We start from the raw sequence: 17,458 nt of genomic DNA, 5'->3' as shown, positions 1-17,458 counted from the left end.
GACTTGCAGATTGAACTGAACACCACATACAAGAAATACAAGGAATCCGCCCATATGTCTCCACTAGATCATCGATTAGTCAACCCAGCTTGGACATCTCTCCAATCTGGAGTGCCATTATCACAACAGAAGTCAGTAACTACAATTCCGTCCAGTGTAGATTAAGTGTGAAAATTGTGTTTTTATATTGGTGCCATACAGAGAATTTGTCTCTTTAGTGATGGGTTCCATTCTGATATTGCTTTGAGTTTAACAACAATATTCATGAAACAGTGTATGGACATAGGCGCTAGGCCTCCTGTATGTGGAGTTTTTTAATGTTTTTTATACTTTCCTTAAATCTCGCAGATGGTTCGTGCTGTGCTTGATTTTATATGTGCTATCTTGTGTTGGTGCTGGTGTCTGGAGATAGAGACTAGTTTATCGATTGGGGCCAACTGAGTAGGTTCCACCTGAAGACAGACACAGAATCCAGCCTCCAAAATGCTGTATGTTTTAAATAAAAACAGGACAATGGATAATGTCCACAAATATAATAATTGTATTTGAAGAAATCTTGACAATGAAATATCAGTAAGTCTGATGTAAGGTAGTGTGCCAATTGTACACCAGTTGCATGCAGTTCCTTATGTTGCTGTGCTTTGTGGATTAATGAAATCTTCAGATTTTTACTGTGACATTGTACATTAGAATGAACTCATAAATATTCAAATAGACTTCATGGCAATTAAACATGAAAGTAGCTACCACTGAAATTTATTTCCTTTCCATCTATGTAAAATGATAAGGACTTTGCATCCACCTCTGAATGGCCCTTGGTACACTGTACAGATCATGCCACATACATGGTGAGGGGCTGAATATAAATTAACAAGCACAATCAAGTTAATAAGCTGAAGGTAACATCATAAAATTAATTGCCTCTATCTTAATACATGAAAAGAACTAGTGGAATTCAAGCTCTATACAATCACAGTTCTTATTCGCACTGTTCTGAAGAGCAAAATGAAGGACATACAACATAGACAGAACTTTCCAAGGGAAACCTGTCACATTAAAGTATGATACCACATATTTAATATGGGTAATGGTTACACATGGCAATGGTGCAAAACAAAATTTAACATGGAAAAATCTGTGCTTGAGTAATAAATTCTGGTGTTCATAGAGAGTAGAAAATTGAGATGGTCTCTAATGGCATTATGTTCTTGAAAATTTGTCACTTGTGTTGAAAGGTATTAGATGAGGACATATATGCAGACGTGGCTATTCCATAAGCCTGTAAGAAAATGGGCTGGAATTCTAATGTTTCAAAATAGCACAGCTGTTATTACTAGTTGCTAGTTCTTTGATTCTCCATGGCATCATACAAACTATGAAAGGACAGAGAATAATTTGAGACCAAGAAGCACAAAAGTAGGAGATCTGTGTCAGTTCCACATGGATACCTGTGCAAATAAAAAACTGAAGACATTTCAATGATGTACATACAAGTATTTTATTACTTCAGACTACATAGGGCCGTTTTACTCAAAGGAGGCCCCAGATTATTAATTACAGCTCACACAATAGTTACCAACAAAAACGAAACGTGGCAAATACTTACCTCGGTAGATGTGAAGATAAATGGGCTGAAGAAGATGCTGAAATTAATTTTCCTCGTCCTGGAGAAACTGGCACGATGCTCCATTTTCACGAATGTTCCAGCCATTGTGACAGGGAGGACTGCAGCAAATGCAGAAATGGCACGAACCGCGTCGTGAGGCAGCAGTTCAATGATGCAAAGTATGTAATATTGCCAAGTATCGTTTTTATCAGTAAATTATTGCGTGGTTTATAATTATTAATGATCCTTTATACTTTGACATGACAGAATAAAGCAGAGAAGATGGGAAATAATGGTTCTTTATTAGGACACTTATGGCTTTACAGTAAATTTGAAGCATGCGACTTATGAATAATGTAAAACCTTACCAAAGCTCTGGCTGATCCATATTCCGAGCATGTCAAGTTGCAGTAGTTTATAGTAGACAACCTCTCCACGCTCCAAATTCATGAACAAGTGATAAACAAAGCTGCCAATCCATGGACTAACAGCACCAATAATATGGCACCATGGGAGGAAGCGTGATTCAATATGTTCCCATGGCATCAAACCTGGTACAGTTACCAGGATGTACACGATTGGAATGCCTATAAAAGAAAGGTTAAATGTCAGTATTTCAGATTTATTATTACTGTCTGCTTTGAATCTCGCAACACATATATGTTATAACATGCCACATATGCACTCTCCATTCAGGAAAGCGAGACAAGCATCTGTTATTTGATTGAACTGTCATTATTTTCTGCATCCAGATGTGTATCATATATCAGAAGTATACTTAGGGGCTGTCAACATGAAAATTAATTATAACCAGAATACTAAGTATTTTAATATTAGTTTATAATTAGTTGTTGTGTATACCTTTATACTTTATTTAAGTCTGAATAATTTATTTGATGCTTGCTTGGTGGGTATTTTGTTTCAAGAAAAGGACCACAATGAACCAGACACACAATGTGAAAAGAAAATGGATGAGAATTAATAACATTACAAACACCAGCTATTAAAATAACAAAGAAAAATATATGATCGCTAACCAAGAAGGGGGAGATTGGTAAATGGAATATGGGGTAAAGTTGCCTGGTTCTATGATTTTTTGTGTGTTTTATGTAATATATTTCAGAATGAAACTAAAAATAAGGCTTCACTCATAAAGTCTGAACTCTGAACGGCCTATCTATGCAGTTTCCAAGATAATCAACTACTTAATTTAATAAATGATTCCTCAATACTTTTCTACGCGAAGGATTGTCATCTCCGTGGTGAGTTTCCTAATTCCGTAATAGAGGTACCCTAGTGAGTGACCTAATTCTGTGATGCCTTTAGTGAGTAAAAGTAAAAAGCAATCCCTGTAACAGGCCTTGAAGGACCATAGGGTTGTGAGACGTTGAGGGTCCCACATTTTATAGACAATTGGCTCATAGATGGCGATAAGGTTGTCAGCCTTATGCACCAGCCGAACTCTATTCCCCAGGAAGATTATTTAATTAATTAGTGGTACTCATTTCTGTTAGAGGCTGTTTCAACTCCACGGCCACAGTGCAGCTGGAAGGATTAGGTCAATTGAAAAAATCCAGTGACCTCATCGGGACTTGAACCTGTGACCTTCCGGCTTGTAGCATAGCCCCTCAACCAACTACACTACCGCATGCCCCCACCTTTAGTAAGTAGCATGAAATATCTTAAATATGTTTAATTTTATGATGTGTAAGTAATGTATCATTGAGATTGCGATATTTGATAAAAGATAGGAAACATGTAATGTAGGATGGTTATATTAAATATCAGCATAAACCTAGGATTACAATATGGTGATTTACGAATCTTGATATTTTGAACACACACGAGTATAAATGTCCACTTCAATATCACCATAAAGGTCTTCACACTTGTTATGATACATTGAAGGCAGATGGAAATCTGCATACATTTTGCCCCCAAGCTCCCATTCAAGTTGTGTGCATAATCCCATTTGCATACAGAACAGATAGAAATGTCATCATTATTCTCAATTGTCTTGTAATATTTCCATTCAGATATTTCTAGATTTGGATGGGTCACAGACAGGGTTATGTAGAATGAGTTTGTCTTCTTAATTATTTCACTCCGATCTCTATCAGAAGCAATAGAGAGCTACTCTCTAATGCATAATATCATTCTTTTGTACAGACTGATGCCTGATTTCCTGTAACCAGCTTCTATGGCCTCTTTCTCAGGATTAAACATGTCAGTTGCCCTAGGTTTGTATACTAATCTATGCACCAAACCTGAAAGACCATTCATTAATCCGAAACCTCAGTCCTGCATGCATATCACCTATTTTTCAAGTCTTCGTTGTAAGTCAGAAGAAAAGGCAAGTGGTCTGTCAATATCTCCAGTTTCTTCAGAAGTGTACTGAGCATCAAAATATTGACTTGCCTTAGCAAAGGTTTCTTTGAGTGTCAACCATGTGCTTTATACGAGTACAATTTGGTAGCTCTGTAGAAATTCTAGTCCTCATGTAGAACTTTTCTAGCAGCTACTTCCAGTGTTCTACTGTCATGTGCCATAGAGGAGGCATGCTTAGATGCTGCATCTTTACCAGATTTCTTGTTTTGCTTTCCTATTTCACAGCAGTTTAAAATAATTCAAATAATTTAAAATGATTTTTTTGGTTAAAGTAGTGTCATTTTAGTTGATTTGGTGCCAACATTTTTGGAAAAGTTGAAGAAAACTTACTTACAAGAAAATATTCAAATCGAATATTTGGCTGAAAATAGTCGTACAGAGGCCAGCAACACTGTATAACCCTGACGCCAGAAAACATAACATGGAAGGAATGAAAATAATCAGTGAAACTTGAAAGGCACTACATCTCTGAAGAGTAAGCTTTGAGTCAATTGGGCCGTGCCATAGCTAAAGCGGTTAGTTGCTGGCTTCCCACCGCGGCAGCCCAGGTCTGATCAAGTGGGATTTGTGGTGGACAAAGTGGCACTGGGGTAGGTTTTCTCCGAGTACTTTCGTTTCCCCTGCCAATTTTCATTCCACCAAATTCTCCGTCATCATAATCACCTGGGGCAGGTACAATAGGCCAATCAGTGGCTGCCATGCCAAGTGGACCCAACTGGATTTCACCCCCCACTAATCGAAATAAAAAAAAAAAAGCTTTGAGTCAAGATCCCTACTCATTAAAAAATCTTGGCAAAGTTTTGAAGTAAATTTGAATATCTTTCCCCTCTTAATTTCGGTATTCTGCACTACAGGAACAACACAAATGAGCATGATGAATTCACACACTTCCTCATAAACTCTTCTGCATCTGAGTTTTGTCCAATAAGAACGTATTATGAGGGATCATGTTCAAACAGTACATTTTGAACCATCTTCTGAATGTTGAGTCAACTTTCTTACGTGATTCATAACTGAGCTACAACACTCTGAAAGCTGTATCACCGAATTATGGGCATCACGGAAATAGCCAATTTTACCCTGCATGATGGGATACTTAATGCAGGAACCTTGTGTCACAGATTAACCAAACAAGTGAATTAAAAGAAAGCTAAATTATTCTGTACCCAGCGAGATGCTGCAATAGAAGTAAAGCCCCCAAACTTAGATCGAGGATGTGACAGTGTGTTGCCTGGTCTAGGCTATTGCGCGCCTTAGAAGGTAGTGGTAAATGAGTGTGGAACAATGGTAGAGTGAGGATAGCAGGAGAAAACCAAGGAAACTTGGGAAAAGCCTCCTGCTCCAATGCAACTTCTGTCACGAAGTAACCCAATACTGAACTTCAGGCACCGCGTTGAGAAATCAACACCTAAATGCCTGAGATATGGCCTGAGTCTTACCTTATAATATGTAACTTTAACAGTGATAGCTATGTAAGGCCCAATACCAATAAAGGAAAGGAATAATGACTTTTCATTTTTGGCTAGCCTAATGAAAAATTGGTGTTCCTTTTATTTATCGATATTATGAAGAGAATTTATGGAGCAGGTACACAATGTTTGTGTAGAGGTTTTTGCTACTTTTTAGTATGCTTGTGTCTTCCCCCTGTGTCATACAATTAATGAATGACGTTGAACAAGAAAATGTTAATTAGTAATAATCAAAATGTAAATGTTTAGAAGTCCATTGCATCTGTAATTATTTGCTGAGAAGTATGTCTTCTTTTGAAGCCGGTCACGCTAGCCGAGCGGTCTAAGGCATGCACTGTCTTCGCTCGCTCGGAAGCCGAGATCGTTGGTTCGAATCCCACTCAGGGCATGGATGTTTGTGTGCGTTTTTCTGTGTTTGTCTACAGGTAGAGGCCTTGCGATGAGCTGATCACTCGCCCAAGGAGTCCTACCGAATGTGTAAGATCTAGAAAAACCGAAGTGAACGGAGAAGTTCATGGAGGTAGGCCTAGGCCCAAATGAGGACTGTAGCGCCAAGGACAAAAAAAGTCTTCTTTTGAAGATCAATGAACACGGTGGAAAAAAAAGGGGGGGGAAAAGACACATGAACAATGGTGAAAAGAGTTTTCTGGATGTGTCACAGGAAAGCAGGAGTTTGGTATTTGCTTCAAAAACTTAAAAAATTCTTACTGTCTGAATCTGACAGCGGAATAAATTAACATTCTTTGTTAGTTTCACAGAGTATGAGATGCAAATATCAGACTTGTACAAGTATTTGGGAGGTGTCTGGTTCGAATCTCAAATAGTTAATGTCTATCATGATTGAATTTCTCATGGCTTTGGTCAGTCTTCTCATGTGAATGCTGCAAACATACCTTGAATGAGGTCACGACTGCCTATTTATAAATCCTTACCTACCCACCGTTCATGACAAATTTCTTATTTTATTCGATCATATATAACCTCTGAAATTGAAAGACTGCGCCATTGAATAACGTAAGATGCACTCACTTACTTGAAAGATTACGAAGTCAGAAATTGGAAGCACTTTAGCAGAGAGATTTTACATGCTTACCTACTTACTCATCTTCATTGTCATCATTATCATCATCGACTCCTTGGATTAAACTCAGAATTTCTTTGTTGTGTAAGTGCAATTGATTTACTCCATCTTCAATTCCCCATTACTCTTGCTGCAAATAGTACATAATATCCTAATATACTTCTCCTTTGCCTTTTTTAATATCTTTTATCTACTAATAAAATTGAAATGGCAACATTGAGTTTCTCAAATCAAATTATGATTACGTAATTTGTTCAGATGTACGGCATGAAATAGCAGCCATCCAGCTGAACTTTCAGCCTCATTTCTATATTTCGCATGAAAAGATGCCTTCATTTTTTATGGATATAATTGCTGTTAGACGCCACCCAATTTTTGTGATCGTGTGAACTTCAGAGATGGGAGCGACATTAGCGTCACGTATTTAGGGTCCTAAAACGTTGTCTAGTAATAGATCTTCGGAAATTATGCAACTTCTGTCAAATTCTTTTTTTAGAGGTTGTAAAATAATAACATGAAGACCGCCTCAATCTCTGTTTAGGTCTCCATTTGATATAACCCGAACAAAAATTATAAATTTTGTATGGATGTATGTAATGTAAAAGCATATAAATTCTGCGTGGTATATTCATATATGCTGGCAGTTGTAAGCATAGCGACAATGAGAAACGCTGAGGATAAAAGATTGTACAATTCTCAATTTAAAGGCTGAGCTGTACTCAAGATATATAGACTTTTGAGATACTTTAAGGAAAGTAGGCGTCAAAATTAGTTTCCAGAAGAGCCTGTTTAATTCTTTATTTTATCGTCAAACTGACACACGCAATATATTTTTGGAGAAAGACCAAGTTATTTCTATTTTTGCATAAGCGCGGTATAAAACGGACGAGTCTGTATTGATTTCGCTGCAAATTACCACAGAATATATCCCTGTATGTCTTTGTAACGTCGTCATTTAGTATTGTTTTGCCAGCTGCAATGTGCAGACAACGGTATGAAACCTGCAGTAAAACGTACTAACGACTGATTATTTTTAGATCAATTACATTCTCCTTTCCTCCTATATGGTACAAGCTATTTCCCAAAGTTTAATTTACGAGTCGTAAACGAACACTCAATTAACAGACCCGGCTAAAGTGGTGACAAATTTTGCGAGTAATTAATCAACCTACCGTCAACTGTAGCACATGTGACAGTCATGGTAACATTAACAAAGGCGTGGCAAATTATAAAAAGGGAACTACTGATAAACATATTTTTCCCCTATATTCCATGTAATTTTTAACTTGGAAATTTATAAAGCAGTTTCTCATAAGGCCCTTTGTGCGAAAGATCTTAATTTTTGTTTCTAGAAAACCGAAATTAACGGCCTTGGGGATTCGCTGCGCTGACCACGCGACACCCTCTATCCGTAAAAGTTGACATTAAACTTAGCCGACAAGCGGCGGTCGCTCGGTCGATATAGTTCGCTTGCGGACTAAAACCACAGGGTTTGATTAGCGTAATAAACATGAGTCTCTTATTGCTTACTTCAAAGATTAGAATATATGAAACTATAATTGTATATTCGTGTTCTGTCTATATGAAACTTGGTATTTTACGTTGCTTATAGGAAAGCTTTTCTCGAGCTATCTGAAAAAAAACACGGTAAGGGTCAGTCTACTGACAACCAATCATCTGACTGCTCGAGAAGAGACAACTTTCGAAATATCATGTACGAGGAAGAATGAATAAATAGGTCACAAATTAATATAAAACATAAAACAATTGATATTCCAAATTGGAAAGAACATCTATTTCTCGAAATATTCTCCGCCAACATTTATACACTTCTCCCATCGCTTTACCAGTGCGTCGAAACCCACAACATAGAAGTCTTTTGACTGTTGTCTCAACCACTCCCGCTCCTCCGTTTCAACCTCTTCGTCATTAGCTAGATTACCTAGATTGTCATGAAGCTGGACTGTACTGCTACCTAGTGACACATATGGAAACCCTATTACATCCATTACAGCTGTTTTACTTCTATTTGTGACATATTTACTGACTCTCCCTCGTATATCAAATAGACCGTACCTCAGTCAATGAAAAGTACCAACATAATATTCGTATATTGATTCAGTCATTGTCACAAAACTAATAGAATCAGTAACCCTTAGAAAACACATTTCCAAAGCAGTTTCATCAACCAGAAATCCCGCAATACTGACCTGGGTTCGGACGTATATCATTTTTTTTTTCTTTCAGAAAGCTGTGAGGTAGCCAGGCTCTTTGCCCGGAAATCCTAGTGTGAAATCTAGGTGTATATAAAAAGAGGTAAAGCTATCCCTGTAACAGGCCATGGAGACCCATAGGGTTGTGAGGCGTCGAGGCTCCTACATTCTCTAGAAAATCGGCTCACATATGGCGGTAAGGTTGTCAGCCCTACGCGCCGGCCGCCCTTTACCCTCAGAAAGATTCCAGATACTCAGTTTTGTTAGTGGCTGAGTTGACCCCAGGGCCATAGTGCGGCTGGAAGGATTAGGCAGATTGAAGAAACCCGCCTCATTGGGACTCGAACTCGCGACCTTCCTGTTTGTAGCATAGTGCCTCAACCAACTACTTTACCGCGTGCCCTACAGTGTCAACTCTGAGTTTTCTTTAAAATCCAAAATTTTAAGCTTGGGAAGTAATGGAGAAACTGCTGTAAGTAGATCGTAGAAGCGAGGGCCGCGCCATAGCTCAAGCGGTTAGTCGCTGGCTTCCCACCGCGGCGGCCCGGGTTCGATCCCGGGTCTGGTCAATTGGGATTTGTGGTGGACAAAGTGGCGCTGGGGCAGGTTTTCTCCGAGTACTTCGGTTTCCCCTGCCAACCTTCATTCCACCAAATTCTCCATCATAATCACCCGGAGCAGGCTTCAATAGGCCAGTTAGCGGCCGCCGTGCAGAGTGGACCCAGTTGGACTCCACCCCCCACTAAGCGAAAAATGGTAGAAGCGACGATCAGCGAGTTAGCTACAGAGCACTATGTTTGAAAAGTGCGGTTCGAAATTTGGCCCAATTGTAATTTTCCTGTTCTGCTTTAACCAATTCATCAATTTAATATTTTTTCCTCGTTAGTAATTTTCCTATTTTATCTCAACCGAATAATTAATAATTACCATCATATTAATTGGTGTTCGTAAGCCTACGTGAAAGGGGCAAGCAATCAAGTATTAGCCAATTAAGTTGCAATTTGTGTAAAATACAGCGTCCTGTCGCGAGAATTAAATGCAGACTGTTAAAGGTGAAGGTACATTAAATCCCTCCGCTTAAACACACACCGTCAATCTGTAAGCAAGTATGAATATAAAGTTCCATTCACTTTTAACCCATAAATTAGGCAGATGAAAGCTGTGCAATTGACGCCCCAGTCTCTTTACAAACAACAAACAACAGAAGAAACAAAACTAACTCCGTAGCCTTAGTCCGCAAGCGAACTGTACCGACCTAGAGACCGTCGCTTGTCGGCGAAGTTAGTGCCAACTTTATCGGATAGAGGGTGCCGCGCGACAGGTGCTCTTAAATTGGTTGTACTTTGCATATTGAGCCAAGAGTTACAATCTCAGGATTACCCCGCACACCTTTCGGATATACGACAGAGAAGTCGTCACGAGTACTACGCAGAATTGAAAGTTAGACGGTTCTTCTCACAGAATACAGAAATAAATGCTGATGAATGCATTCGGACTTAAGCGGGGTCGGCGGGACAACACCAGCAAATCAGGCTGCTCCTGGAGCGACACGTATTAAAAGCCTCTCTTCATTTTGCTGACTGTCAAAAGGAAACTAGTTTGTGGCCGTTTCTCCTTCACGTTGTGACAATATATTAACGCTAATCTGTACATGTTATGTGACAATGTAAATGAAACTGTTTTAAGAATTACGACACCAATGATGAATTTCAGTAGCATGCATGTTGGGAACAATAATTTCTTACACATTTTTTTTTTTGGTGGGATCATGAAATGATGAAGACAGGGACGTAAATGAAATCTTCTCCTTAATGAATATGATCAAGGGTTAAGTCTTAAGACCTGATCCTTTAAAGCTCAAGGTTCGTTGATGTTCCCGATTTGTGTGTGTGTTTTCCCCATTCCTGGTTCTTCCAGCTTCCCGGCCTCCGCGGGGTTGATATTGAAAAGCTAGTTTTGGTAAGCGGCTGCATAAATAAGATAATGGAGTTTAACTACAGCTTGGGAAATAGGTGAGTTCAATGTTTGCTAGGGACACGGGAAGGAATAAATTATGTGATATCTGAAGTGAAATGATGCCGGTGGTAAATAGCTTGAATTGAAATAGCAGAACTTTTTCTCTGAAAATTAACATGCCGTGATTCCACACAGTCTCCTGCTTCGAGTATGATTTTCAGTTGAGCTTATAGCCGGTAACATTTTAAGGCCGTAATTCTGTAGCTAGGAATTAATACCTAGTAAAAAGTTGGTCACGAATGCTTCGCAAGGGATGCATAAAGTTTCCTCACTAAATTATTATTTATGTAGCTTAAATGCTTTTGGGTAACTCATGTTCGTTTTTCAGTCTCTGTCCTTTTACCCTTGCTATTTTCGCTGAAAAAGAAAGTCTTTTTGAAACTGTTACAAAAAGGCTTAATTGGCTTTAATAAATTTGACCCATATGCATGAGGCATTCAGTTCGAATCCTTGTTAGAAGTGACAATTCTGACGGAGGGTTTTCATAGTTATTTAGCCCTCCAGTGGATGAGCAACTGCATACTCTCATAATATGTCTGCCAGTGACGCATTCATACACCGTTCACATTTCACATCCAACGCCACGTAACTACCAGTAGTTGACAAAACGTAAAATGATCAAGTGTGTAATCAAACTAAAGTAATAGTTTGGTATCCATCGTATTCAGTTTCTAAAAATGTCCCTCTGTTGTTGCTATAGGCCTATTGAGATTTACTTTTCTGGAACAAATTTATCTTTGTTCCCTTGTCAGCTTCATTTATTTTATACGTGCAACTGCTCCTAACATATTCTTATATGGCTCTACCCACATAGCAACGAGAGACGTAAATATTAAGAAGACAGATTTCTGTCTTATCTCTCCTTATCCACACCTTCCCCGCCTATATCACCAAAATAATGTTAAACTTCCTAGCAGGGTCTGTGTAATAGTCCCAAGCGGACTATTGAGGAAATTTTCTTGTTTGTTTTTATTGGTTCGGTTCGATTTAAAATTTTCTGAAAAATAAGATGATGTTAGAAGAAATATATATAACACGGGTTATTCTTTTTATCAAATAATACAGTTCTGTTGAGTCACTTTTCGAAGGATTCGCATTTATACCGTGATGTCTGATATGATCTAAACTGAAATTTACAACATAAATTTTAGTAACAGCACGAAGTGCTAGGTTTCATTAAAATAAGTCAAGAACGGAAAAACTATATGCAGCCAAACAGTTGGATTGATAGTAGTTCGGCCACGGCGAACTGTATTAGTAAGTAGGTATTACAAGCATTTCTGAGTTCGAAATAATGTAACAAATAAATGAAATGAAATTCTAACTCGTCATAGCATTTTCGTTTCGATACCGAAATTGTGTCGTCGATATTATATCAAACTGCTCGATACCTATTGACTTATCTCATATATTTCATACAATCTTCGGAAACTTCGTTTAAGTGGTCTCTGCTTAAAAGTTAAGGAAAAGCTCTACCTGTAACAGGCCGTGGAGGGCGATATGGTTGTGAGGCGGCGAGGCTCCCACATTTTCTAGGCAATCGCCTCACAGAAGGCAGTGAGGTTTTCAGCCTTACTCACCCGCCGCCCTTTGCCCCCAGTAAGATCCCTGGTACTCATTTCTGTTCGAGGCTGAGTCGACCCCAGGACCATAGTGCGGCTGGAAGGATTAGGTCAATATAAAAATCCAGTGACATCAGGAATCGAACCCACAACCTTGCTGCTTGTAGCACAATGCCTCAACCAACTACGCTACATCTGCTTAAAATTAAATTAAGTATTTTAATTCATGACATTGTACTTGATCACAAGGATAATTTTAAACTATAGAAAGTTAAAATTTTGCTCGTTACTGTAGCCACAGGGATGCGTTGTCTGAGCGAACTTTGTTGACTGCCCGTGCTGCCTATCGTTACAAGTCGGGAGAAACACGAAATCCGATCTTCGAGTCAATTTTACGGCGAGTTTCACGCTGTAACACTAGCTCCGCTGTACGTCCTGCTGGTCGTACGAGCCTCTCCAGCTGAGAGCTCTTTAATTAAATTTGACATTGGAAGTCCTTAGTAACATTACGAGTATTAACCTAATTGGATCTTGACCTACACTGGGAAGTAAGTACCATCACTTCACGTGAAGCCAGTCTCTCTTAGCGTAAGAGATTTTGAAGACTTTGATGATTTAAATTTTTATGCCCTTGGAATATCACAAATTCTAATTGAATAAAATTTACAAATTGCCACAAATAACAAACATGTTCGCATTCTATAGGAGTGATGCCCCAGCTCTCTTCTGGTTAATTATAGTGTTATAAATAAAAATATTTGAACCCCCCAAAGCTTGCAAACCATTACTTAAAATGTGATCAGTAATTTATAAGGATAATTGTTAATGAACTCGATTGTGTTGGACTTGAAATTCTCATGATAGTGGCTGTGAAGAGTACGGGCTTATATCGTACTTTGTAAAGCAGTGTATTGCGCAAACAACCCGACCTTTCGGAGGAGAATATCACTTTCGCCTTCAGGAACGAGAAGTAATTCAAGCCAAGATGAAACTTTAGCTTGCCGCCTGTTTCTGCTGGATTATTGCTTGATGGATCTATACATCCACTCCTACATACACCTTCATGGCGTAGTACTTAATTCGTTGAGCACAGGGACTTTACCTTACCTTTACCTAATTCTCGACCCCGAAGATGGAGGCGATATTTTCCTCCGAAAGGCAGGGCTGTCTCCGAAATACACTGTGTTACTGCCCACGTTCGGCTTTAGTTATACCTATGGAGTATTTTTTCTGTAATTTGTTATATGTTCATGTATAGTGAGTTCCTATATACAATAATTGCCGATCACAGTGACCGCGCGGTCTAAGGGATGAACTGTCTTCGCTAGCTCGAACACTGGGATCGTGGGTTCGAATCTTACTCAAGATATAAATGTCTGTATTGTGTGCGTTTATTCTGTGTTTGTGTTGTTCTGTGTGTAGGTAGCGGCCTTGCGAAGGGCTGATCACCAGTCCAAGGAGTCCTACCGTCTGTGTATAAGATTAAGAAACTGAAAAAGCGGCCAAGGCCTAACAAAGGGCTGTGGCGCCATAACAGAATAGAATATATAATAATTACACTATTAAAATTTTCCAAGGTCCCCGGAAGATACCTTCGAGGCTTCCTGGGTGGTCGTTGCTTCCAATATTGAAAACCCTGTTCTGCAATATTTGAAATAAGTCCATTTCTCATACGTCGTATTTACCAGTTCAAGGGGTTATTTCTTATATCTATTGTTCTGGTGCATTTATCACACGAAATTCATTGTCAATACGTTAACCTAAATGGTCATTAAACGTGGAGAACTAAAACCTGTTTAGTTATTTTCAGAAATCACTTGTTAGTAACATAAGCTCCACTGCTCCTCAAGGGGCCACTAGCTTTCTTTGAGTTCTGCAAAAGGTTATTTAAAAATATTACATTGTTATTCGCCGACTTCTGAAGGTTATCCGATTGTATTATTAGGAAAAAATATTATGACCAGTACAATCATCGAATCGTGAATGTAGAACAATGAAGGAAAGTTAAAGAAACGGCTTAGTAGGGAAACATAAAAGCAGCCAATTTGAAACTCAAACTCCGTGGTTTTAGTCCGCAAGCGAACTATACCGACCGAGCAACCGCCGCTTGTCGGCGAAGTTAGTGTCAAATTTAGCGGATATAGGATGTATCGTGGTCAGCGCAACGAATCCCCACAGCCCTTAATTTTGTTTTCTAGACGGGAGCCGCTATTTCCTTGAAATAGCTCCTCAATTATCCTCACGAGGCTGAGTGGACCCCGTTTCAGACCCACTACTTCTCAGAAAATCTGGTAGCGCCGGGAATCGAAACCAGACCTCTGGATCTGTAGCCAGGAACTCTGACCACTAGACCACAGAGACGGTCGAAATATGGTATAAGCCATGTAAATTCCCGACCGTTAATTATCTTCGTCAGAGACAATTTGTTATCTTCAACAAGAGAACGTAAAGAAAAATGAGGGGTCAAAATAGCAAAGAAATGTGTTCTCTGTTACTGTGTTAGCTTCCGATGTAACTGCTTCAGGATCGTGGTTTACATTTCTCGCATTAGTCTCAGTGTGGTTTCTTTCCTAAAGTTACTGAGACATCATTTCTGAACTCGGTACCTCAGTAATTTTCAAATGCCCAGGAGCAAACTTCATAATCTCTGTAGCCTACGTCCAGTATTTGCGGCCCACACTCTTTGAGTCTGTTTACCAGAACTTCTATTTAAAACTTTCTTGGGTGTTTTTATAACAGTCCTCGTTCCACCTTATTACAGTTATGAAGAAAGACGTGAAGGTCAGACCTCTGCGTGTATACTGTAAAGTTCATCTCATTTATTTTCAAAACGTTTAAATTTTTATGTAACACGCAGGCGCAGAGGATGTCAATGCAGCGGTTCCCGAAATACCGAGAACCAAATATACCATAAAATAAGTAAAAGTAAAGTTTTCCCTGTGTTTAACTAATTAAGCAGTACGCCATGAAGGCGTATGTGGGAGTGGATGTATAGATCCACATCTTCTTGACCTCGGCACTAGTTGGAGGCGAGTGGTCAGCTTCACGCCCCTGTCGCTTTGCCCCCGAGGAAAGAGCCCCCAGTTCCCATTGGATAGGAGGTTGGGTGAACCCCATAGCCAGTCTGGACGACGTGGAGAAAAGAAAATTCTTGACCATACCGGGACATGGAACTCCAACCCCTAGGTCGCCCAACCAGTAGCCAGTCGCTGTACCGACTGAGCTATCCCGGATCCTCCAAATATACGTACTATAGCTGTCTAAAATTTAATATCTTTTAGGAGTATTTTTTTCTGTGAAAGTAGTATCTTCAAGGTCACGTCATTGGGTTTTTAATAGTTATACATAGTCATATAACATTTGCACCATTTCAAATGTGCACTGCACAAAGCGCATACCTGGAAGAAGACTGGATCTACAGAAGGAGCACATTTCAACTTTCGTACGCGTGCACCACTACGAGGTATTATCGGAATATGCAATGTAGCCATAACTTGCAGAAAGGTGAATAAATCCTCGTTATAACGGGCCCGGATATAACGGATTTCGAATATACCTGATGTACTCGTTATCTGACTGTCTATAATTGTAAAGTTTTAAAGATGTTGATACATTATTAAGATTTCTTAGTTAGAAAACCACTTTAAAAAGAACCCGAATAAAAAAAAAACTTTATGTAATCACATTGTGTGTTTCCACGATTATCGCTGGTAATTGGCTATGTATCCTATGGTGTACTTCCGTGAATACCCCTTCACCCGGTTATAGCGGACACCGACGATAACGGGTGCCCTGTCCCTCCATTCGTCCGTTATAGCGAGAATTTACTGCATATGAAGTACGTTTTAATTTATCTTTCAGTATTTCTTTGAGGTAGAGCAATTATTGTGAACCGGGATAGCGCAGTCGGTATAGCGACTAGCTACTTGCTGGACGACCGAGAGGCCGGAGTTCGATTCCTGGTGGGGGTCAAGAATTTTCACTTCTCCACGTCGTTCAGACCAGCTCTGGGATCCACCCAACCTCCTATCCAAAGGGTACCGGGACCTCTTTCCCCGGGGTTAAAGCGAACGGGGCGTCAAGCTGACCACTCAGCCCAACTAGTGCCGAGGTCAAAAAAACGTGGATCTATACATCCAACCCCCCCTATACGCCTTCGTGTTATAGTGCTTTCTTAGTTAAGTAGAGAGACAACTTTACCTTTTATAAAGCAATTATTCATGAATGACACTAATCGATTGCTGAGAGCAAGAGCAAATAATAATCATATAATATATATTATCATAATATATATATAATATAATATAATAATCATAAGCATCTCGTCATAATTTTAATATTATATTACCATACTGCTGTTTTCGTAAACTAGGTTGGATCTTCCAAATTCTTAATTCTACTCACTTAGCACGCAGTAGCGTAGTTGGTCGAGGCACTATGCTACAAGCCGGAAGGTCGCGGATTCGAATCCTGATGAGACCATTGGATTTTTTCAATTCGCCTAATCCTTCCAGTCGCACTATTGCCCTGGGGGTCGACGCAGCCTCTAAGAGAAATGAGTAGCAGGAATCTTCCTGGAGGTAAAGGGAGGCCGGGGCGTGAGGCTGACAACTTTACCGCCATCTGTGAGCCGATTGTCTAGAAAATGTGAGAGCCTCGACGTCTCACACAACAGCCTCTACTATGGAAATTTTATGTGTCAGACATAGGACGAAAATTATTGGAATGGCATGTGAGAATTTCAGGTGTAGGTATCTTTCCGACAAGATTATTAAGAGTTCCTAATGTCTGGACTCGAACTCAGAGCACTTGGAGGAAATTTACATTCTGATGATGACCATCCTTATCTTAAGATGGCTGTGCGACAGAATGGTCTCTGTACTTCATTACTTGTCAAGATATCACCAAATAGTACATTAATACGTAAACTAGTATGCGTCTTTCCGTCCGTATGTGTGTGTGTTTGTCTACGTATATATATATATATATATATATATACGTTTATATCTACGTGTATATATAGTCACAAGTATTAGTGACTCGTAGACGGGGTTTGGATTGGCGAATCGATTTATTGGAAATTCACAAGTCGCAACTACAATTAATTATAATACTCTAAAGAT

The 17,458-nt window shown here is 39.3% G+C and overlaps 2 protein-coding genes across 2 annotated transcripts in view; one reads left to right on the top strand and one right to left on the bottom strand.

Annotated features, from left to right (window-relative positions):
• Nucleotides 1–17,458, top strand: part of LOC111874650 (dual specificity protein kinase CLK2) — a 127,391-nt gene that overhangs the window by 5,264 nt on the left and 104,669 nt on the right. The window lies entirely within an intron of this gene.
• The window catches only part of LOC111874683 (progestin and adipoQ receptor family member 4), a 44,492-nt gene that overhangs the window by 13,122 nt on the left and 13,912 nt on the right, over nt 1–17,458 (bottom strand). The window contains exon 2 of the mRNA XM_023870386.2: nt 1,975–2,193. Within this exon, the coding sequence (XP_023726154.1) occupies nt 1,975–2,193 (219 nt within the window). The remainder of the gene's footprint in view (nt 1–1,974; nt 2,194–17,458) is intronic.

Source organism: Cryptotermes secundus, unplaced genomic scaffold (genome assembly GCF_002891405.2).
Source record: "Cryptotermes secundus unplaced genomic scaffold, Csec_1.0 scaffold56, whole genome shotgun sequence".
Classification (NCBI taxonomy): domain Eukaryota; kingdom Metazoa; phylum Arthropoda; class Insecta; order Blattodea; family Kalotermitidae; genus Cryptotermes; species Cryptotermes secundus.
This window is presented reverse-complemented; position numbering and strand designations above follow the sequence as displayed.